This window comes from Cyphomyrmex costatus, unplaced genomic scaffold (assembly GCF_001594065.2).
Source record: "Cyphomyrmex costatus isolate MS0001 unplaced genomic scaffold, Ccosl1.0 scaffold294, whole genome shotgun sequence".
NCBI lineage: Eukaryota > Metazoa > Arthropoda > Insecta > Hymenoptera > Formicidae > Cyphomyrmex > Cyphomyrmex costatus.
Window position 1 is genome coordinate 65064 of NW_017277061.1, and position 24800 is coordinate 89863.

The following is a 24800-nucleotide window of genomic DNA, read 5'->3' on the forward strand; positions in this document are numbered from 1 at the left end:
AACAACCTTGATGTTAATCAAAAGAAACATAAATACACACATTTATCAGGAAACGTAAATACAGATCTACTATGTATTTAGTTAATTTTAAATGTAGTATTTTAAATGAGATATATATACTTCGTGACAGATGGATAGGTCGGGTAGGTTCTGTTCAATGACCTCCTCATTCACCTGATATACCTTTGAACTATTTTTTATGGCAATATATCAAAGAGGAAGTCATATCTCAACCATTTACGATGAAAGAAGATTTAAAACGAATACGTATACTGCTTGCACTGGTGACTCCAGAAATGTTTTTAGAGTGAAGCAAAATTTTGTAAAAATTTGTAAAAAGAATTAATAAGTGTTTAGACGTTAATGGTCAACAGTTCCAACATTTAATAAAATAAAAAAAAAACAGGAAAACTATAAGTCTTACTTAATTTGTCATTAATTTCAATGCATTCTGCTTTAAAGTTTCAATATTCATAACTTTTGGTAGGAGCATTTTCTAAAAAAATGTTTTAAACAAAGTTTACTTGTTTTTTCCCATAGAATCCAAATATGTAACATTTTACAGGGGTGCTATTTGAAACTTTAAAATTACCCCTCGATCTTCTTCAAGAGGGACGGGGGTGGATTTTTGTTTACGTAGTTAGAAATGTCCCTCGAATATATGAAACTTTTTTATGAATAACTTTTTGATAGGATAAATTTTTTGAGAGTCATTAGCTCGTAACACTTTACGTGGGCCACCCTGCATATAATGCTTGATATATTGTATTCCTTATGCGAAAAAAAATTTTAGTAACTTCTTTAAATGACTAAAAATAAGCGAATAATTTAATTTTAAACTGCTTCTTTTGCATAGCTTGATTCTTATCAGGAAAAACGAAAATTTTTATCGTAATATAAATAAATAAAAATAAATGATGCTACTAATTGTGCTAAAATGTGTAGGTACAATGGAGCAAAAATACAGGATAGCTTTGTGATAATGAGCATAATCATTTTTAATGCTTTTATTCAAATATATGAATTAAAGTTTTAGTGAAAACTAGTCAATTAAATCAAACTAGTCAATAATAAATAATAAATAGTAAAAGAAATAAAAATTCAAAAATTGTAGCATTAAATAGCATATAAAATATTTTAATAGTGCCATTGAACAAGTTAAGAAAAGTTTCTCTCACATACTTTATTTGTCTATGTATATGTTTCAAGTATATTATGGCCTTTTATTAAATATTGTATTATATTTTTAATTTTTCATTAGACATATTAATTAAAACTATATTAATTGATTATACGTGGTTTGAAAATAAACTAAGATAAATAATGAGCATATACCACTACACTGGATTACGCTTTTGAGGCTTTCACGGGTATTTTCTTCAATTATACCAGAAGGTTTGCGGGTTATCACCGTGTCTTTCTTCATTGTTAATGCCAGGCATTAACTACACTGGATCTTTTTTGTGAGAAATTGTCTTTAATATAATTCAATTAAATTAAATAAACATTTTTCGGTCATAAATGTGACCATCTTAAAACGTTTTTCGGTCCTGAATGTGACAAAACGCCAAAAATCAAGTGATATTCTTCGTAGTATATTAGAATAAATTAATGAATATGGTCACATTCAGGACCGAAAAATGTTTCAAGATGGTCACATTTATGACCAAAAAACGTTTATTTAATTTAATTGAATTATATTAAAGACAATTTCTCACAAAAAAGATCCAGTATAGTGGTATATGCTCATTATTTATCTTAGTTTACATATTAATTATTTCTTGCCAAGATTGTTACAGATTAGATTTATAAGATTTATTCTCAGAATTTTAGCTTTACCAAAAGTAATTGAAAATAACATTTGACAAAATAAAAAATAAATACAATTTATTGTTTTAATATAAAGATTAATATCATTTTTAAATTATTCTATTTATATATGATGTGCATAATTTTGTTGAAACTATCGCCATCTGATTTAAAAGTATGATAAAAAAATTACTTTTTATTAAATGGTAAATAAATAAAATTACCATAGATCAAAAAGTTTATATTTTGTGATGACCTAGATGGAATATGGAATATCTGTTATGGGACATGTACGAGGTTATGCCATAAATACAAATTGTTATGCTATTAGCTCCTTGCGACTACAGAAAAGATAATTTATGCATTACATTTAGTATGTGTAATTCAAAAAATACAGTTACAAAAATAACATTTTTCGTAAAATTTTGTATAAACCGACTCAACCGTTTCATGAATTATGTAAATGACTATTGTTCAACATTTATTAAATGATAAAAGATAATTTTAAAATATACGATATTTTAATATATTTTCTCATCGCAAGGGATTAACTTTTATTTATTAATTATTGTTCAGAAATTGACAATAATATTTATATACTATGTAAATAAACGTATGCTTTCTCTATAATCTAATCTTGGGTAAACGGTTTAATATAAATTATTTAACATTCTTGCCTATATATCATCTTCCTTTTTCAAACTGTCTTTATAATTGCCTTCGTTTCAGCATTTACGTATATGATATTGTTAGGTGTATAAATTAATTCTCGGCCCCTATCTTTCAACGATTTCAGAACCCGTTTAAGTTGAACTCCCTCCCTCTGTCGGCATTTTGAAGTGCCATCTTTTAGCTTTAAAATGAGATACAATACTTGATCCTCCTTTGAACATAACTTGAAAAATCAGCAGTAAATACGATGTCGTTCGAAAAGCAACATTTGAGGCATTGCCTTCTTTTCGCGTTTCAACTTTAAAAAAACATGACTGAAGCAAAAGAAATGAATTGTTCAGCTTTGGGCGAGAATGCTGTATCGTACAATACGTGTAAAAAATGGTTCCAACAGTTTCTAGAAGGAAATTTCAAGGATCGTGAACACCCAGATCAACCAAAAAAAAAAGTGGAAGACGTGGAGTTGAGGGAAATTTTGAGATTCGCAAGAAATCTCGATGGATCCTTCGTCACTCCAGAAAACAAAAGCAACGCTACGATACTGCTCTCTCCTTGCTTTCTATAGGTCCAAGAAAATAAATTTTTTGCACAAAATTGTTACTTGTGATGAAAAGTGGATATTGTACGAGAATCCTAAGAGACGAAAATCATAGGTCAATCCAGGTGAGCCGTCAATGAGCATCGCAAAACTGAACATCTATTCAAAAAAGGTATTGCTATGTATTTGGTGGGATCAGAAGGGCGTGATCTATTATGAATTGCTTCGATAATGTCAAACCGTGACTGCTGAGCTCTATCAACAATTGATTCGTGTAATTGACGCTCTTGAAGGAAGGACATTTACTGGCAATGGAAGAAGGAAGATGATACTGAAAAACGCCCGGCCCCATACAGTAAGAATCACTCTGGAAACTACTATATTTCTGACTTAAACTAAGAAATTCTCCCTCATGCAGCGTATTCTTCAGACTTAGCCCCTTCGGTATATTACCTATTTCGAGCCCTACATCACTTAACTGATTCTCTATTCAAGTCAGTTCAAGAGGTCACAAAAAATCTCGATGAATTCATTAATTCAAAGCCATCATCATTTTTCTGGAATCCGGCAATTGCCTGAGAGATGGACAAAATGTATATATAGCGAAGGAGATTACTTTGAAGATAAAGTTTGTATTCATGTTTTTATAAATAAATGTCAAAGTTGATCAAAAAAGGCCGATAATTAATTTGTACACCTAAAATAATGCATCAGTATTAATGATGAACAAAAATATAAAGTAAAATAATTAAACAATAACAAGAAAGAAGGAAGCACAAAGCAAAGCCTATCACGGTCAAAGCTAGATCACGATGCTTATTATCATTATGTGTGAATTTTATATACCGCGTATGTAGTCCCCCAATCGCGTGCCGAAAATTTTTTTTTTTCAGACTTACAACGCAACTCTAAATAACTACCGTGGTAATATCACTTTAGTTAAATTGACAATCAATCTAACAAATTTCGATGCTTATAGCATTTTATTAGATCTTAATAATATGTTGAAAGACATATATTAAAATTTAATATTAAAGTAATGATAATTTAAAATCTGTGAAAAATAAGATTGCGAAGAATATCACAAGTTGGCGTTTCGTCCCGGCTTCCACTACTGGACTCATTAGTAAGGTAATGTAGTGGGAGCCTACCTTAGACGCCGGTGTAAGTTATTAAATCGAGACTCTATATAAAGAGACATACGTGTATCTCAGCACTTGCGAGAAAATTTAACGAATATCAATTGAATAGACCTCTGATGGCGAGTCGACGTAATAATATTCTTCGCAATATTTATCTAAAGTAGTAATAATAACGTCATTTTTCAGGCGACGTGTATTTTAACAAATAATAGAAATTTTTACGACCGTACAATTGTTTCTATTATTGTTCTATTATTTGTAAAATAATTAATTATAAAATAAACAGGGTTAGTCATATAAATGTTATATTATTATATAATATATCAAGCGACACAGTAGTGACGCGACGCCAAGTATATAAAGCGAGTGTGGCTATTTGACGAGAATGACGTGAATGTCACTGCGTTAAACAAATATCGTGGCGCTACTAAGCTTCTCAAAATTTTTTCGTTAAAATTTATTTTTGTTAAAATATCTCAAAAACTTAAACTGTAACAAAAAATATAATGACATTTTTATTATATGTTTCTAGCACGTGTATTCTTACTTTCTCACTACTACAAATTAGAATAGATGACTTACGGATGCAAGAATAGTTAAATTAATTTTTAACGGTTCTTTATTGTTAAATACGCTTAAATACACTTATTGTTAGATAGTAGTTCACATGAGTCTCTTTATTACATACGTTGCACAGTGGTCCGGATCGGGCTGATATATGCGCTCATGGGATTAAATATCGCTCGCGCGCGTGGATGGAAATGTCACAATAATCCGGTATGTCGCCAAAATGTTTCTTAAGAACGTTCACCAGCTAATCGATTTCTATACAAAATGCTTCAAATTTAAACTACATGCTATTAATATTATTATCGATATATTCTCCAATACAAGTATCCAAATTTCAGAAAATTTAACGGTACCGAATTCGAGTTATTAATTTTCAAAGTTGCAGCTTTTAACATGTAAGGTATAGCCCAAGCATACGTAAGGTATATGCGCTCAAGTGACATTTCAATTCATAGCAACTGTGATATCTATACGATTGTTCTAAAAAAATAGAATATGATGCAATTCGATGCTAGAAATAACAAAAAAAAAAACGTGGATCCTTCGCGGTGCCGTTGTTGAGTTATCAAACATCGAAGTAAGTCGCTACATGGAAGAAGAGCCATTGCTGAGACGGGTCTCCGCTTTTCTCAACACAGCAGGGTCGTATTATGCTTTTGGCCGCCTCTAAGCTGTAAAATATCTGCCGCCCCCTCCTCTCTTTTTTATTAGCCTGTGTGTAAATAAAATAAAAAGAACCGAATTCATTTGTTTTAAACATTTTTCATTTCGAGCAGCATTGCCACGTTTCATCTAGAGTCCCTAGAGTAGAGAGTCTGGACATACGGGAATCCGCGTGATTGGTGCACGTGACTTGTGCTCATACAATGGCAGCACCAATACGGAACCTTGCTCACTCAGCGCGAATGGTAGGAAAATTAGAATAGTACACATGACGTGAACTATAATGCTTATTGTTTTTAATTGAACTTGCATTTTTTGCATTTCGGTTGATCTTTCCTCTTTTTCTCTTCGCATTGTATGAAAAAGGTGGAAAGTTAAACCGTGCATATTACTCATTTGATTTTTATATCGAATTGTACGGATATTATGTATTATTTAATAAAAAAAACCATGTTACTTACACGATGTGACGACGCAATAGCCAATCAACACACATACACGCACAAAAGTGCACACAAATTTCCTCCATTTTGTGAGCACTTCCTATGTATGTCCAGACTCTCTATTCTAGGGACTCTAGTTTCATCTAGAGTTCCTCTCGTAGAGGTTTCATTTTCGTTCTTCTCTTTTCATTCGAATAAATTTAAACAAAAGTTTTGTAATTATAGAATTGATATAGATTATTTATTCAAATTGTAAAATTTTAAGTAAAAGTCTTAAAATTGCCGCCCACCAGTACCAGCCGCCCCTAAGTTATAGCTTCTCTAGCCTATATGATAATACGCCCCTGCAACACAGGCTAGTGTGCGTGTATACATACAAGACATCGAACCCCGTTTGCTTCTGTTTGAGTACACTCAACAGAAAAAGTATTGGCATGGGAAGCGGAGTGAGGAGAGACATGCGCTATGCACCGAGAAGCGAGCGAGCAGTAAACTTTTGGCTATGATTGTAGCCGGTGAACGTCCTTAACGTAAATTTCAATTTTTCGAATTTCCTCCGAACTTCTTGTCAAAAGTAAAAAACTTTTGTATAAAATAACCGTCTTGTAAAATCAACTGCTTTATCTAATAGGCGCGTGAAGCGCGAGATTCGAACTCTGATTTATTACGCCGAAAGTTGCAGTTCAATTTTGCGGGGATTAATTGTTCAAATTTCATATTATAATATAAAATTTAATTTATCGTAACCCATTGTAAACCTAAAAAGTTACATCATTTTAAAAAATGTAAATTAGCATAACAAAATGTTTTACATTAAATATTTTTAATTTTATATTTACCTCTTTTGACAACACAAAGAAAACATATTCTGATAATCGTAAAATATCTTACACCGTTTTATATTTTGACTTCAAATAATTTTAATCATGGACTTGTTGTTTTTTGTATTTTTGACAAGGTAATAGAACTTTTGTATTTATTTATTAATTTTTATTGTTTGTAATTTTATTAATACTGTCGCCGCGACGCGTTATCGGATTATGTCACGCGGGGTCAATAGCCGTCGGGCGTGGTCCCTCCGGGCACGGTCCGCCATCGCGTGCGGACTGCCGCTGCCGCCGCCGAACGTAGTCTCCACCGCGCGCTATACTTACCGTGTATACTTATCGTCTCTCTTCTTTTTATGCGTTGCATCTATCTTTTTTCTCTTAAGCGACTATATTTCGCATCTTTGTCCCACCAATTGTTTTATTTTATTTTATAAATTAAAAAGATTGTTTATTAATACGATCGTGATGTCGTACGCAAAAATATTTCTTATCCTATCGAAGTAATTTTTACTCTGTACCGAATTATTTGATTCTACCGAACGCTTATTTTATTCTACGAGCGTGATGATGCTGTCTGAGCGCGTAACGCGATATCGCGAATAATAAGGAAGGAAGCGAAAAATTGAGAAAGCTGAATTAATCGCGCTTTTTAGTTATTTATTAATTATTATTTATTTATTTATATACCTATTTATTTATTTGAACACATTTATACGTAATAAAAGAAACACATTAAGACATAAAAGTAAGATTAATGATAATTTGTATATTTATCAATTTTTTTAATACAAGTAATTAATTATTTTAATCTTCTAACATGAGCTCGATGTCGTCGAACTCTGTCGGCATGTGCGTTATATAATACCGCGAAGAAGAAGAAGGAAGGAAAGAAGGAGAGAATATGAAGAACTACGAACTTTTTGATAATCTATTTTATGTACTTATTAATTTTTTTATGCTTAGATGAAGCATTGAGATTTTTATCACACATAAGAAATAATTTTTATTTATTTATTTATTTAATTTGTTGTTTAATCAAATTTTAAATTAGACTGATGTTATTAATTCAATAGCATTTAACTCAGTGTAGTAATAGAACTCAATACCAATATGTATATCCTCATATATGATCAAATTCACATACCTAATTGAACTGCTATATCGAACAGTTATTGATCTACAGGGGTGCGTTCCAAAACTCGACTCTGTCAACTTTGAGTATCTTTCATCCTTGTTGTTCGCCGAAGTTGAACGAAGATAAAAGATACTCGGAGTTGACAGAGTCGAATTTCGGAACACAACCTTGTAAACAGCTATTGAATTATATTACAAGCATCTAAGTAGTGATACTAGGCGGATGAGGTAGCTCTCGCTTCGTGTAGAAAGTCGAATTCCATGCACAACAGTACAGGCAAGTGACTTTCTATGCGAACATACTTCTATGGTTGTACTATTGCGCATGAATTTCGACTTTCTACGCAAAGCAACAGCTACACCACCAGGGCTGGGCAAAATACATCAATGCAGATTAACTTTAATCTCGGTTTAACTTACTGTTAATCTTTTTCTAATTTTTAGAATTAGAAAAAGACGAAGAGCAAATTGAACCGAGATTAAAGTTAATCTGCATTGGTGAAAAATGGGCATAAATGGGTTAGGTTATTTTTAACAGTAGTGGAGCCCCCCGCAGGGTGTATTCACGCGTACACTTTATAATATAAAGTGACATGGAAATTGCGAGCTCATTCGCAGAAGAAGAGGTGGAGTAAGAGTTGTTTCGCATGAATACAGTAGGTTTCATTAGTGTTAAAAAATAACTTCAACTATTAGGTGTATAAATAAGTTTCCGTCGTTTGACAAAAGATGGCGTCACCAGTATGTTATGGTTAAAATTGTCTGCTGTAAAACGTCATATCGTAAAGTTGGACATCTGGCAACAACATAACCTTCAAATATTAGCGATTTTGTATCAACATCATCTTTTTTCGTTTGAAAATGTCGAGTTTTGAGCCGAATAAGCGTCATTTGTGGGAGCTTCTTTAATTTGAAGAAATCTGCAGCTGTGGCTCTTCTTTCTAATATTTAGTATTAAGAACTTTATTATGATTTCTCTTTCTTGGTAATGGTATCTGAACGGTACTTTTCCAGTATGTCTACTGTAAGCGAGCGCTTGTTACCGACATCTGCTCCGCTATTTGAGATATTAGCCGTCTCTTAGCGCCACGATCGCTGCATGTGCGGCACGTACGTAGTTTTAAGTCTTTAAGGCGATGCTGGACCCGCCTGTATTATCGACGAAAACGTCAAAAACAAGCGTTTTTGACGTTTTCGTTCCTGTCTAATTTCTTCATAATAGTTTCACAGAATAAAAATTCCTTCTCCACGATTAAAATATCCGAGCTAATGTATCTGGCCCTGGTGTATATTGTGTCCAAAGCTGGAAAAAGTATGAAGTTTATCAAGATTTATCCCTGTTTCCACCATGCAGATTAACTTTAACCTCGGTTTAACTTACTGTTAATCTTTTTCTAATTTTTAGAATCAGAGAAAAATGAAAAGCGAATTAAACCGAGATTAAAATTAATCTGCATTGGTGGAAATGGGCATTAGGGCGACTGTTACCAACGCCGATTAACTTAATCGACGATTAGTCCATTGGAATTAACCAATCGCATTTATCATTTAGTTTTGATGACAGATGCGATTGGTCAATTCCAATGGACTAATCGTCGATTAAGTTAATCGGCGTTGGTAACAGTCGCCCTAATGCCCATTTCCACCAATGCAGATTAATTTTAACTCGGTTCAATTCGCTTTTCATTTTTCTCTAATTCTAAAAATTAGAAAAAGATTAACAGTAAGTTAAACCGAGGTTAAAGTTAATCTGCATGGAAACAGGCATAAATGAGAGATCAGACTCTACAACAGTTTTTTATGTTTAAAAATAAATCACAAAAGATCAGTACTAATTTCAAGAGAATTCTTATACCAAATTGACTATTTTAATGTAATACATTTTATTATTGAAAGATAATGAAATAGAAATGAATATGTATATAAGAATTAACCTTGACATACATAATGAGGTATTCAAGTACATGTTCGAGTTAGTCTTAGTCAAATCAGACATAAAGTTGGGAACTGTTGGATATACTGAAGAAGAGAAGGGAATTTTGAAGTTATTTTTATACATATGATCATCTTAATACAGACAGACTTTTTTATACTAAGAAATATCTGTATCTAGTATCTGTCCAGTGACTAGATAGATAACTTATCTAGTGGATGCTATCTATAGTGACTAGGTCGATCGTGACTCAGATTTACTAGATTCATTTCTACTCATGATGTGGTGTATTAACAGAATTCGAATGCAGTATAGAGCTATCACAAAATGCATTCGTGTGAATTTTTTGAGGGGAAACAGATGTGCTTTTCAGTCCACTGTAAATATTCATCAAAAATTATATAATATTCAATTACTATAATACAAAGAATATTCTATTACTTGTATTAGTTTAGTTAAATAAAACTTTTAAAGGTCCTGTAGGAAGTTCCGGGAAAATTCCGACTGGATCTTGTTCTGGGAAAACACATCTACAATTTAAAAGAAGTAGCAACTCTTTTGGACGCTTAAAACCTTGCTAAAATCGACCTTGAAATTGAAATTTGATCATTTTTCACATTAATCGGGCAATATTTCTTAAGGCGTATATCGTAGAGCTAATTGAATTATTGCATCGTTTTTTCAGCGATCAAAAAAACATACAGTACCATATAACCACATTTAAAATCCAGATTAAGTAATTTTTGCATCAAATCAAACATGTATTAAGGAAATCAAAATTTTGATTTAGAAATTGTTCACTAGCGATCTCTAAATTTTAATATTTTTAAATAAAAATTTAGGGAAGTCCTTTTGGCATGAAATGGAAGCTTCTGAGCTAAGAGGCCGATTAAAAAAAATTTTTTTGTATCATCCTAATGTATATATATATATACATATATATATGTATGCATATACGTGTGTGTGTGTGTGTGTGTGTGTGTGTGTGTGTGTGTGTGTGTGTGTGTGTGTGTGTGTGTGCGTGTGCTTGTGCGTGTGCGTGTGCGTGTGCGCGTGCGCGTGCGCGTGTGCGTGCGTGTGTGGGTGTGTGTGTGTGTGTGTGTGTGTGTGTGTGTGTGTGTGTGTGTGCGTGTGCGCGTATGTATTATACACTGAACAAAATTTTATAAAATTTTATTAAATATTTATTTACTGTAAGCAAATCTTCTTTTAATAATATTTAAACCAATATTTTTTAAAATTTAGTAAAATTTTTTTCAATATATGTATATATACATATATATATGTATAATTTTATATATAGATACATATATGTTTGCAACAATATACGATATTTAGTCGAAATATGAACTTATCTGCTTTACTCGTTTATTAAACACTGCTAGTTTAAATCTTCGAGATGAAAATAGTCCATCGACAATATGTGCATTCTTGTAAAATTTATATAATTTTTATTTGTTAAGGGTACTTTCTCAAAAAATGAAATATTATCACTTTGTATTATTCAATTCAGAAATGGCTTTTATTTTGGAGGAAGACGCTTATACTTACCTAATATTGTATACATCTCGTTGAAGAAAACTCGAAATAAAGTCAAAACATATAACTTATTTTACAATAAAGTCATAGCCTTATTGCTCACGCTATAATAGCAGCGTTTTTTGCTCTCAAATGTCCTAATTTCACATTTTAGTATACGATATGTTATGTTCGTACTCAGTACATGAATCATAAAATTATTAAATGCAAACATTCTTTCGTCATGTCGCACGAGTGAGATTATTTCACAAAGTCCCGAAATAGACGTTTCGCTATGCGGCACTTAGACGAAATGCTATGATTCAGGCGTGATCCACCTCCTTCAAGATTTTATTGATGTTCTTGGCGCAAAAGTGCGGAATGGTACTTATACTTCCTCTTCCTATGCGTACACTTTAATCATTAACGTGTTTTTTATTAATACCAATAAATATTTAGAAAACTGATGTACATTAATTGCGATATAAAAAAAGAATAGGTACATTACACTTTAAAGATACGTATCGTTAATTCGTATAAATTACGTGAGAGAACAGCATACAAGTAAATTACAATCGGTGCGTGTTTCGCTCCGATTCGTTGATGAAACGTTAATGATAGAATCATTCTCATTGGATATAAATAGAAGACTATAATTATATTTGTAGTTTGTATCTAAGTGTATGAAATTTTAAGTAAACACTTTTTTTCACAATTTCCTGAATAATCTTAAAAATATCTCGAAGACAGAATTCACGTCGTTATAAGAAGATCTCCCACGTTGTTGATTAATGTGCGTGCATATGTTTTTAGAATGTGGTTATAGCGCTACTAGTTCGAATTTACAAGCACAGTGCGCAGGCGATGTCCTCTTGCAGAGTCGCAATTGGGGCCTGTTTGTGCTAAACTTGGCTGAAGCTAGGCACATACAACGAGAATGATTTCTACCGCAAAATTCCATCAAGAAAAAAATAATAAATGTATCGAATAAATTAAAAAAAAAGAGAGAGAAAGAGAGAATGATGAGATTGCGTAAATCTTGAACATACATACAACATGTATGTACATCATAAATAAAAAAAACATACTAAGAAGAAAAATTTCAAAATTTGTTCATATATTTAATAAAGAGGTATGTACAAAGAAATAAAAAAACGTGAAAAAGGGAAAGAAAAGAAGGATGCTTTCATTGAGCGCATTTAAATTTGAGAATCCAGACTTTACAGATAAGAACAACGAAAGAGAGATATGAGAGCAATTATGTGGAGATGTGTGGATGGCTGTCAGTAAATATAAGAACGCTGCGTGAGACTTTATTATTACTTTACTGCTCTATTCGACAAGATGTATAAAGTAACTACCTATAAAAAGAACAAGCAAATTTTGGCTTTCTGCATTTTATATTTTCCTAATGTAAGGCAACCTTTCTTTTCAATATCAACCAGTGATTATCATAAAAATAAACAATAGCAAGTGTAATTTGTAAAATAAAAATTGAATAGCAAGGAAAATGGTACAATTTACACATATCATATGATATTTACATATTGAATAATTCTTTTCTCTCTTTTTGAATATGTTGAGTTGACTCGTACATTCTATATTCTTGTTCCTCCTAAACAACTTCTGCACGTATTGAACGTTGGAGCGTTCAAACGTCCCCACCCTAGAGGCGTCATCACGCGACATCCTCACCATCTTCTTAAGCTTTAGCTAAGCGTCAAGTCGTAACCCATCCAATTCGCATTCGACCGACGTCTTGGTTTAAAGAATCACGGGGACAAGACTTTTGACGATGACTTGATTTCTGCCGACTGATTGAACTGAGCCGCGGTTACCAGCAAAACTGCGTGTTTTGCAAAGTAAAGCGAAATAAGTGCGAGTGATTTGCTTCAAATTCATCATTGTGCATCAAGAATTTATTTGTTAAATCTCAAGTGATAAAACACAACGTTGAAAGAGAAGAAAGGAGATCTTTTTAGATTCCTCAGATTAATTAGCACTTTACTATTAATAAGTCATATAGTTGGTTACAATTTTGCCATCCAAACGACTCACAATTATTGAATTTCTCGATCCAAGATGAAGAGACAACAATTTCAAGAATCACAGACGCAACAGCAGCAGCAACAAGTTACCGTACAAGAACAACAACAGTACATTCAGCAACGAATGGAAAGACAACAGATCACCAGTCAGCAGAGAGGTCAGTTGTGGTTATTGAAAAATCATGAAATGTGATATCCTTGAGCAACAGCTTATTGAATATGAAGAATTTAAGCAAGAAGTACTCTACAAAAATTTATCTTAACAAATTCAGGGTTTATTGCATTAATAAATTTGTAAAATTATATTTTACAATGTAATTTCTCTAGACTTTTTAATTGTAATTTCTCTAGACACTTATTTGCAAGTTCTTGTAGTTAGTGTAGGTGCATATTTTCACGATATTTACTTTTTAAAATTTTTTTTATACCAAAAAGAGAAACAAAAATAAATTCAATTTAATTTTAATATATCTCTTCTATAGTAGATGTTCCGTCAACGAATACGTGTTCTATTTTTGCGCAAGGAGCACAGTCCGTGCGAGAGCTTCTAAAGATAGTTCTTCACACTTTAGACATGATCGTTTCAAAAATTCTTTCACGTGTGCTATCGGAGGAGTATGGTATTGCTTTACGTATCGTATCAAGACGAAACGTACTCATTACAATTTTTTTCTATTAATAATTTACTTTAAAAATTTTAATTCTAACAAATAGAAGATTTTCCTGTTGTTTCAAACACAATTAAAGAGTTTTCATATTTGAAAATATTAAGTAATAGTAAGACTCTATAAGAATAAATTTAAATAATCAATTGGAGGATTAAAAACCAGTTATGTATAAATAAAGAATAAATATTAATATAATTTAACGGGCAACGAGTCGAAATAAAAATATTATAATTAAGAAGAAAAACAAAGAATTATCTAAAATAAAGAAATATTATGTAAAGTCTATTGGAGTAAGTTGCAAAAGGTTTAAATAGAAAAGACAATACATAGACGTGTCTCCAACGAAGTACCGCAACATAATTATGTTTCTTAAATTTTACGATCTTTGACTACTCAACGACTTTTTAATAATGGACAACTTTAATTCGGACTTGATTACATTTGGCAAGCATTCTAATGATCAACATATGTTAAAAAACTTATTTAAGATTATGATTCTTTGTTAAAATTCCATTAATATTCTTATTATAGGTTAAATTTTCGTTAATATTTTAATAACTTGTTATTAAATATTGAGAATGACCCGATCGATATTGAAACGTCTGATTATTTATCATTAATTTAAATATATTTTCTTTGTTTTTCTTTTTAATTGTAATATTTTTTTATTTCGACCCGTTAATTTATATTAATATTTATTTATTATTGTCGAGCCTTCTCTTAATCTTAATATTTTTTTATAAATAAAGAACTTTTTTTCAATTTAATTCAATCCACTGCATTGTCAATACTAATATTATTGTATACCACACTTAATTTGTTTATTTGAAAAGAGGTGTTGCAATGCAAATGATTTCATAGAAAACTGTAATGCTGAAAACTCTTACAAAAATCTGGAGAATATAATATATACATTTATAATATTCTGTATTATACATACAATATTTTTTCTCGTAAATCAATTTTGTAATATATAAAATTATATTTAAATATCTGTTATCTAAAATAGCTTCATTGAAACGCGTTTGCCAACTGCGTTATACAATGAAGAATTGATGAGTATGAACGTGTTAGAGAATGCTATGGCTGCCAAATAACACTGACAAATATATAAATTTTACTTACATCGATGTGCATCGAAGTGTGTGTGTGTTGGATTATATTTCACAGGCGTAAAACTAAAAGACAATGAAGTACAGTAAACAACTCCGTTACGCTAGTAGCTAAAGCGTCTTTCACGAACGCAAAGAAAGAGAATAAATGTTTAATATAAAAATATCTCTAAGAAATATTTGCAAATACTTCTAATAAAATATTATATATATATATAAAATTATATATATAGGAGAGTGGTCTAAATCGGACCTATTTGTAGTTTTTGTTCTCTATAAAGCGTAAATAAAGTCCGATCATAAAACCAATGGCGCCGTTCGAAAGATCATTTAATTTCCTTCATTTTTGCTTTAGACAATTTTGACGTATCTCTTACCTGTGTTGAACTATAATGGAAAATGTAAAAATGCATTTTCCGGTCCGATTTGGAACTATGAGTTCCATATCAAAATCGGACCTCTCCTATTTTTATGGACTTTTAGATAGAATTTTAAAATATTTTCATTAATTTTTGTTAGTATTGAGTAAAAACGAGCAATTTAAGACTCAAACATAAAAATATAGTTTATATTATTAGAATTAAAATTAAAAAAAATTCCATCAATCTGAGTCTGATGACACATGACATTTTACTGATTTAGTGTTCCTTAGACCAGATCTGGTCGGTCGATCACCAGTACTACAACCAGGTTGTGGCGAATCTTTTTTCTTCGATGAATTGACTGACTTACTCGTCTTTTTAGTATTTTTTGTATAGGTCCGATTTGAACACCCAAAGAGAGGTCCGATTTTGACATGAATTCTTTTGAACTATTGGAACAAATTTTACAATGAAAACCGCAAAAGTAATCACAAAACTCTTAATAATTTTGAATTCTACACCCTTTCATTATCTCAAATCAATTACCGTTCAAATTTTTATCTTTTAAATAATGATTTACAAGGATTTTCTTTTTTAAAAAAATTTTCGCATGATAGCCGAAAATACATATTTGCGTCTATTCTATGAACGTTATAACAGAATACTGCCAAACTGCTGTCATATGTTCGGTGTCTCATAAGGACTTTACATTATAAATAGCACGCAAATTTTCTTAACCATATTTATTTAAATTAAAAAGATCCGATTTGGAACATGGTCTGATTTAGGATATTCTTCCCTATATATATATATATACAATATAAATATATTACAAACATGCAATTATATACCCTAAAATTAAATGCAATAAAGCATATTATAGAATAATTTGTTTCTATAAATATATTTATTTTATTATGTAAAATTTTATAAAAGTCGGCTAATTGCTCTCTAATATTTATTATAAATTTAATGAAACTTAAATGCTTTAGAAACAGCTGATCGTAGTACATGTCTTGACATCTCTAAGTCAAGTTCGATCAAAAAGAATAATGACGGAAGAATGGTAGAAAGTAAGTAAAAATAGGAAAGAATAAAAAAAAAGTAGCAAAATATAATGATTTGAATTAAAAAATTTAATTATATGGATATAAAATACACAAAACATATGCAGATATGAGACAAAGAGAAATATTAGATCAGATTTTATTTTGGTCAGAGACTGCTTTGCATAACGGAAAACGCGATTGGTCCATGGACGGCGTAGACGCATCGCGTCGCGACTTGCCGCAGTGCGCAGCGCTGAGCAAAAATAGTTGTGCCTAAAATGGTTCATGGTAATGTGATCCCTACCCAAATGCAAAAATACAATCCTGTGCTTGTAGCAGCACATTACGTCTTTCGTCCAACCCCCCCCCCCTCCCGTAACTCACAAATCGTAAAAACGATGCTAAATGTTGTGATATCGCATATAATGAAAAAATGATTAATTTTATAATTAAACAAATGATTAATTTTATAATTAAATAATTAATTTTATAATTAATCCATAGACTTAATAAATTAATTAAGGAAAATCTGTCTATACACACCAAATTTCATATTAAAATGCGTGTAAAATATGAATGTATTGTTTTATATGTACAAAACGATAAATCAATGATTAGTCTTCGTCTGTTATACACACATAGACTAAATCATTAAATCTTATTTCTAACCTATTTTCTTATTTTTAACTTTTTTCTTTTTTCTTTTTTTCTTCTTTTTTTTCTAACCTATAGAAATATTTGTAAACATAAAAATTTTAATTAATGTCCTTGTTTTTTTATGTTAATATTTAAATTCATCCTTTTACATATATATATTTTCTTGCGTCCGTAGATTTCATTTATCTGATTATCTTCTAAAGTTTATTCTTATTGCTTGAACAAAATTGTACATGATCACATTTAAATCACTTATGTATGTACATCTTTCTTCCTCGTATAACTTCTGTCGTACTTTGCAATTAGGGTAGAACGAATCGAGGAAACGAACCGTTCACGAGCTGTTTTTTTCCTGTCGTCGTTACGCGCGATGATTATGCCGCATTTTTTCATTAAATTATGTCTACATTGAAACGCATCGTAATTTAAACCAATTTACTCGTTAGTCTGAGAACGGATTATTGCGAAAAATATATGGAAGTTTATAGTTTTGGTTTTCCATAGGGAAGAGGGAATTAAATTTAATTCCTGATGAAATAGATTAATTTTTATGTTTAATATTATTTGTAACACACACACACACACACACACACACACACACACACACACACACACACACACACGCACGCACGCACGCACGCACGCACGCACACACGCACGCACGCACGCACGCACACGCACAAACGCGCTCATATAAGGAATAAACTTTCATTTATTTCTTTTATTTTTGCAGTTCAAAGAGAGATCGTTATGCAAACGACACCAACGGTACCAGTGTAAGTATTACGATACTTTATTAATTATAGCGCTGTTGTAGCTATAAAAGAAATATAGCTATATTATTAATAATATTTTTAATACCTCATTATTAAATTCTTATTTCACTCTCATTCAGATTTACGGGTAAACCCGGGGATCCCTCACCACCGATTTTCGAGCGAATCTTCAAAAATGCGAGATTCGCGCAAGGCGGTAATGCGATTTTTGAGGGTTGTGTACGAGGTAATCCGAAACCATCGGTTTCTTGGACACACAAAGGAATGCCATTGCTAGAATCACGAAAGTTTCGAATGTCTTACAATGAAAATTCTGGAATTGTTACACTCCAAATTAATCAGATCGGTCCGGGGGATGAGGGCGAGTACACATGCAGTGCAAAAAACCAATATGGTAGAGATTTTTTCTATAGTTTCCACTTAGAATACATATTCTTTAAATATTCTGTATACTTTTACTAGACCAATGTTAAAATACAAAACGAATGAAAATAGCTACATGTTTTCCTTATTTTTCAGGCGAAGCTATTTGTTCAGTTTATATACAGCCAGAAGGATTTGACCCTCCAGCGCAACAACTAACAGATACTTACAAGAAAGAAATTTCGCAAAGTTTTCAAACAAGCGACCAAAAAACGCAAAGTGGAAGTCAACAAATCTTTCAACGCAGTTATCAACAAACAACCGATAAACGAAGTTACGTTAATGGTACAAACATTGAAGATTTTAAGGTATTACAGCTATTATATAACTAAATACTTGCTGCTTTGATAAAATAACAATATAAGAACGTTTAAATAATATTTCTTACTTTTTAAATGCGCAGGTTGACACCTTTGAATACAGATTGTTGCGCGAATTGGAGTTCCGTGAATCAATTACTCGCCGTTTCACGAATGAATCCGACTTGCAAATTTCTACGGTAGTTGATCGTACTCTGGGCCCGGTCGCACCTCCACAAATTACTCAGAAACCGAGAAACTCGAAGATCGTTGAAGGATCAGATGCTGTCTTCACTGCAAAGATAACTGGCAATCCAAAACCAAGAGTATGTTTAAGTTGCATTGAAAGAACTGAAATACCAATGAATTTATGATACCATTTTGCTCTTTAACGCTATTATATATGTATATAATTATTTTTATCCCGAAGTCGTATTTCTATGTCATTTGGTATCATTAAACGAAATATTTAATTTGTTTATTTAAATATTTAAATTGTTTATAAAATATTAAATTAATTTGTATATTTAAATATTTAAATTGTTTATAAAATATCTAACGTATAAGTTTATTAACTTAATATATACATAAAATTGTTGTAGTTGACATGGTTTAAAAATGGTCAGAGAATCCGAAATTCTCAACGAATAGAGACAGGCTACTCAAATCAACAAGCTACTTTACGAATTCGAGATGCTCTGTCGAAAGACAGCGGTTATTATACATTATTATCTGAGAATCCTCAAGGTTGCACCGTTAGCTCCGCTTATCTGGCAATTGAATCCAGCGATCAAGTAGATCAAGTTCCATATCAAGCGCAACAAAAGGAATTTATTAAGACTCAACAAGTAGATTCAATCAATGAATCTGTTGATTCCAGCAAAGTTCTACCACCGAATTTTGTTCGTATCATCACAGATAAGGAAGCTACTGAAGGCAAAATGACGCGGTACGCTTCGACTTTGTTTTATTTTTAGTATCTTTCTAGATTTTCGTTTGCTCTTAAATATCATCTTCGATGAGTAATGTTTGAGACATTAATAAATAACAATATTTCAGATTCGACTGTCGCGTAACTGGCCGTCCTTATCCTGAAGTCATTTGGTATATAAATGGTCAACAAGTCGCCAATGATATGACTCATAAAATCCTTGTAAATGAATCTGGTAATAGTTCGTTGATGATCACGAATGTGAATCGCACTGACGCTGGTATAGTAATGTGCATTGCACGAAATAAAGCCGGCGAAACTTCTTGTCAATGTAACTTGAGCGTTATCGAAAAAGAACAGGTAGTTGCGCCGAAATTTGTCGAACGTTTTGTTACAACGGGAGTAAAGGAAGGAGAAACTGTAGTCTTTATGGCACGTGCAGTCGGCACGCCTATTCCACGAATCACGTGGCAAAAAGTATTATAATTAATTCGAAGTTTATTTACTTATACAATTACAATTTTTCTGACGCCAAAAACTTTTGTAGGATGGCGTACCGATAATGCCTGGTCCTGAAATACGCATATCAAGTGATGGTAACGGAGCTTCAACTTTAGACATCCCGTGCGCCAAATTTTTAGATGCAGCCTGGTACCAGTGTACAGCGCAAAATATAGCCGGCTCCACTGCAACTCGAGCACGGCTCATTGTAGAAACGCCAAAAGGAACGACCCCGGAACCAAGACGCCTGAATTTACCCCGACCAACGAAAGTTATCGAACCAGAGTGAGAGACATTTCAAGTGTTTTTCAAAATTATTATTGATCTTTCCATATTTTATTTTATATCCCTAATTATATATAATTTAAGCGCAGATAGAACGTTGATTCAGAATTTTATAGGTACTATTCATAAAAGTGACTTTTATTTTCTCTAGTAAAAAGTCTATATTGTAAAATAAACTAAATGACAAATATATTTGTAGACCAGCACCTGGCCCCGAAGTGATTTACTTGAGACATGTGGAACGCGCGAAACCTTGTTTGCCGCCTCCCGAAGAAGATAAAATTTACCCCCCGCCACGTTTCATTATACCGTTAAAGAATGTTCATCAAATCGAAGGTGGACGAATTCACTTCGAGGCCAGAATCGAACCGGTGGGCGACCCCACTATGAGGGTGGAGTGGTATGTTAACGGCAGAACTCTCGACGCGAGTGAGTGAAAAACTTTCACATCATACCTTTTTTAATTCAGCAGCACATTATCGAGTTAACCGATTTGTATTGGCGTATATATTTGTCACAGGTTCTCGGGCGACTTCCGTCTTTCGCTTCGGTTTTATTTCACTTGATCTTATTAGCATTGTTCTTCAAGATAGCGGCGATTATTTGTGCCGTGTTGTAAGCTTGACCGGAATTGCCGATTCTCGAGCCACCCTCAGTGTAACCCGTGAGTAAAAAAGATTTTGTAGATTTTTCTCGCGATAAATGATTACCTCTGCACGCTATATTATATAATTCTACAGGATGGACAAATGTCTGGATATACCCAAATATCTCATAAACGATGCATTATAGAAAAAAAGTATTTCTCAGACAAAAGATTTAAAAAGTAAGGCTTAAAAAGACGCATTTAACAATAGTAGTTATTTGACCTAGGATGGCGTTGTCAAAGTCACATCAGGGTCAACTTAAATTTTTTAAATGAAACTCCACACTTTTTATTTTAGATTTTTATAGGTTATATTGAGACGTTTACAAAATACTTACCATAAATCCTTTCCCGACGAGAACTTCCTGAATTGATTCTTTAAAATTTAAGTACCGCTGGCATTAGAGTTACACAAGATGTACCATGTGGAAATTGCTTGGTCGGATTTACATCTCTCTTATGACATCTCTGGACGCTCATGCTGTATTTGTTCTTTAGTAAATTCGTCTCTTTAATAAATTAATCTACACTGACATTAGGCGAATTTTGGCGTGCCTCTGGTATAGCAACCAAAAGTAACCGTGATTAAGCATATCTTTTTCTTCTGATACCTGAAAACGAAGATAGCCTTAGTTGCGGTTACTTTTGGTTGCTATATCAGAGGCACGCCAAAATTCGCCTATTATTACTGACAATTTCCATATACACAGTCGTGTTCTTATAAATGCAAAATTACACCCACACAAAATTAATCTTGTTCAAGAATTAATTGCGGATGATTTTGATCGTCGGGAAGAATTTTGTGAAATGATGTAGAAAATTGATGAACAGTCTGACCTTACAAATAAAATTGTTTTTTTAGACGAGACAACATTTTTATTAGACAGTACAGTAAACAGGCATAATAGTTGATATTGGAATGATTTTAATCCGCATTGGACGAGAGAAATGAACTCCCAATATCCATAAATCTAAATGTATAGGCGGGAATAGTTGGAACGCACATAATAAGGCCATTTTTTATTGATGAAACTCTAACGGCTGACAAGTATATGACTATGCGCCTAGATGACATGTTCCTGGTGATCGCAAAATTTTTTATTTAAGTTTTGTTTGGTTTTAACAAGATGGTGCTGCTCCACATTTCGGATTGGAAGTGCGAAATTTTTTAAACAAAACTTTTCCTGAAAGATGGAAAGAAAGAGGGGGAGCAATCGAATGGCCACCCCGTTCATCTGACTTGAACGCTTTAAATTTTTCCTTTTGGGGTTATTTAAAAGACCGAATCTACAAAACTAATCCTCGAAATTTTTAAATGACTTACACCGAATTGTTACTGAAGTGGCATTAATTAGGCCTGAAACATTGGAAAACGTTTTTAATACTTTTTATTATCGATTAGCTTACTGTCAACCTGTATAAGGTCAACAGTTTGAACATTTATTATAACGCATATTTACGTTCATTTGTTTACCTACTCGCAAATTCACTCACTCGCTCAATCGTTGCGCACGCGCGCGCGCGCGCGCGCGCACACACACACACACACACACACACACACACGCACGCACGCACGCACGCACGCACGCACACACGAGATGTAAATCCGACCAAGCAGCTTCCACATGGTACATCTTGGATAACTCTAATGCAGGTGGTATTTAAAGTGTATTTACACTTTAGATTCATAATTCAGAAAGTTCTCATCGGAAGAGGATTTATGATATGCGTTTTGAAAACGTCTCAACATAACATAGTAAGAATCTGAAATAAAGAGTAGGGAGTTTCATTTAAAAAATTTAAGTTGACCTTAACGTGACCTTGACAACGCCATCCTAGATCAAATAACTAGGGAGTTCTCATGATTTTTGAAAAATACAACATTTTATAACTTATATATATATATATAAACGAAACCACAATTCTTTCAGCAGGAAATTAATTTATTTAAAAAATGAGCAAAAGAAACACATACAAAACGTGTTTTGTACCTTTGTGTAAAAGTACGACAATTAAAACACCAGGAAAATTGTTTTTTTATGTGCTCCAAGCTGAAAATGTGAGAAAAGTGTTTTAAAAGTGCACATCGTATTGATGTACCAGGAAAATGGAATTATTTTTGTTGTGAAGATCATTTCGATGTAGGTTTTATATAAAATATGTTTTTTATGCTTTAATATTATAAATTTGTAAAAATATTAATTATGTTCGTAAAAATATCCAACATAACCTAAAACGTAAGTTAAAACATTGAATGTTAAATATAAAGGTATTTTAGGTATTTGTAAAATTATTACATCTAAAGTTGCTTTTATTCCTCGAACTTCTGGAGCATTATATCAATCGATCATTAACAATGTATTCCCAAACCATAAATACCGTTATTTTCGGTAAATTTGGCGAATTGGCTTTAATAAAACTTGGATCTAGTTGATTTGACATTTTATTTTAATTTTGAAATTTATATAAAGAGTTTTTAAGAGTTAATTTTGCTTTGACTACAGTGTGACGTCACGCACTTGTCAGCCAATCAAAATCGTTTTCTCAAATTTCAAACTTTATTTCAGTTTTTTAGTACCTATCCATTGCTAAAACTTACAAATTTTGTTATGCATAAGTTTATAATAATGCATATTTTCATAATAAACAAAAAAAAATGTATTATTTTTTTAATACGAACTCCCTATTGCGTCTTTCTAAGCCTTACAACTTTTATTTGAAACATTTTTTTCTACAGTGCATCATTTATGAGATATTTGGGTATATCCAGACTTTTATCCTATCCTGTATGTAATTATAAGTTATTTCGAAAACAAATTGGAGAGAATAAAGGGCAATAGGAGTCGCGTGCAGAAGACGTTGCGCAATTAAAAACATCACTAATAAGTAATAAGAGACAAAAAAATTTATTCGAATAATGCTCTTTTATTATAATAACAACGTTCTTACATGTTTCAGCGAACTTTTTAGCCCTCTTCAGAGAACAAACTAATTAATATAACTAATCAATACATTTTTTTAAATCAACAGTGAGCTCCTCTCCAGGTAGCAAGGTGTCATCATTATGACTTTCGATTTAAGATCATTTTTCGTTATTTAACGTCAGTGGACTAAAATACTAAATAATGACGTAAAAAGGATGTGACATTCATGACGACATATTATCATTATAAATATATCGTCATTTTATAGTCATTTTTAGGTCATATTTAATAAATAATCAATAAATATATAATGTGTGGAATAACCCAATATTTAGAGTGATACCCGTTTGATCACTACGATTGACCCAACGACATATACATATACATAGACCGAGCATTTCCATGCTTATCAGTGGTAGACCCGTGTTATCTCACTTTATCTCGCGGTATCAAGCGACGCGGTAGCGTCGCGACGCCAAGTGCATAAAATAAAAATATAACCGTTTGACTGCTTGACATGATCGCTTGACTTAATTGATGCGTGTATACGTTCATGTCGCTGTCAAATTCACGACGCTACCACTAGCTTTATCTCGAGTTTTTACATCTTCAAACTTTAGATTAAAATTACTCAGAATTTAAAAGCCCAATCAAAAATCTAAAAACACTTTTATTACATAATATCATCGGTATCTTTCGATTGCGACCAGTTCGAATAAAATTGGTGCAGCCGATACCGAGATCTAGAGACCGAGTCCCGGAAAGGGACCGTTTCAGTTATTTCAGAAGACGTACGTGTGACACATACATGTAAACCGGTTTGTCCATTAGGCTGCTGTTCACAATGTCTACATTTAAAAAACAGTC

The 24800-nt window shown here is 32.3% G+C and overlaps 1 protein-coding gene across 1 annotated transcript in view; it reads left to right on the plus strand.

Annotated features, from left to right (window-relative positions):
- The first annotated feature begins 13172 nt into the window (after window positions 1–13172).
- LOC108775276 (titin) overlaps window positions 13173–24800 on the plus strand; it is a 55663-nt gene continuing 44035 nt past the window's right edge. The window contains exons 1-10 of the mRNA XM_018541586.1: window positions 13173–13458; window positions 17882–17924; window positions 18044–18318; window positions 18444–18655; window positions 18751–18972; window positions 19249–19595; window positions 19706–20054; window positions 20125–20363; window positions 20563–20792; window positions 20884–21027. Coding sequence (XP_018397088.1) covers window positions 13335–13458; window positions 17882–17924; window positions 18044–18318; window positions 18444–18655; window positions 18751–18972; window positions 19249–19595; window positions 19706–20054; window positions 20125–20363; window positions 20563–20792; window positions 20884–21027 — 2185 coding nt within the window. The 5' untranslated portion in view covers window positions 13173–13334. The remainder of the gene's footprint in view (window positions 13459–17881; window positions 17925–18043; window positions 18319–18443; window positions 18656–18750; window positions 18973–19248; window positions 19596–19705; window positions 20055–20124; window positions 20364–20562; window positions 20793–20883; window positions 21028–24800) is intronic.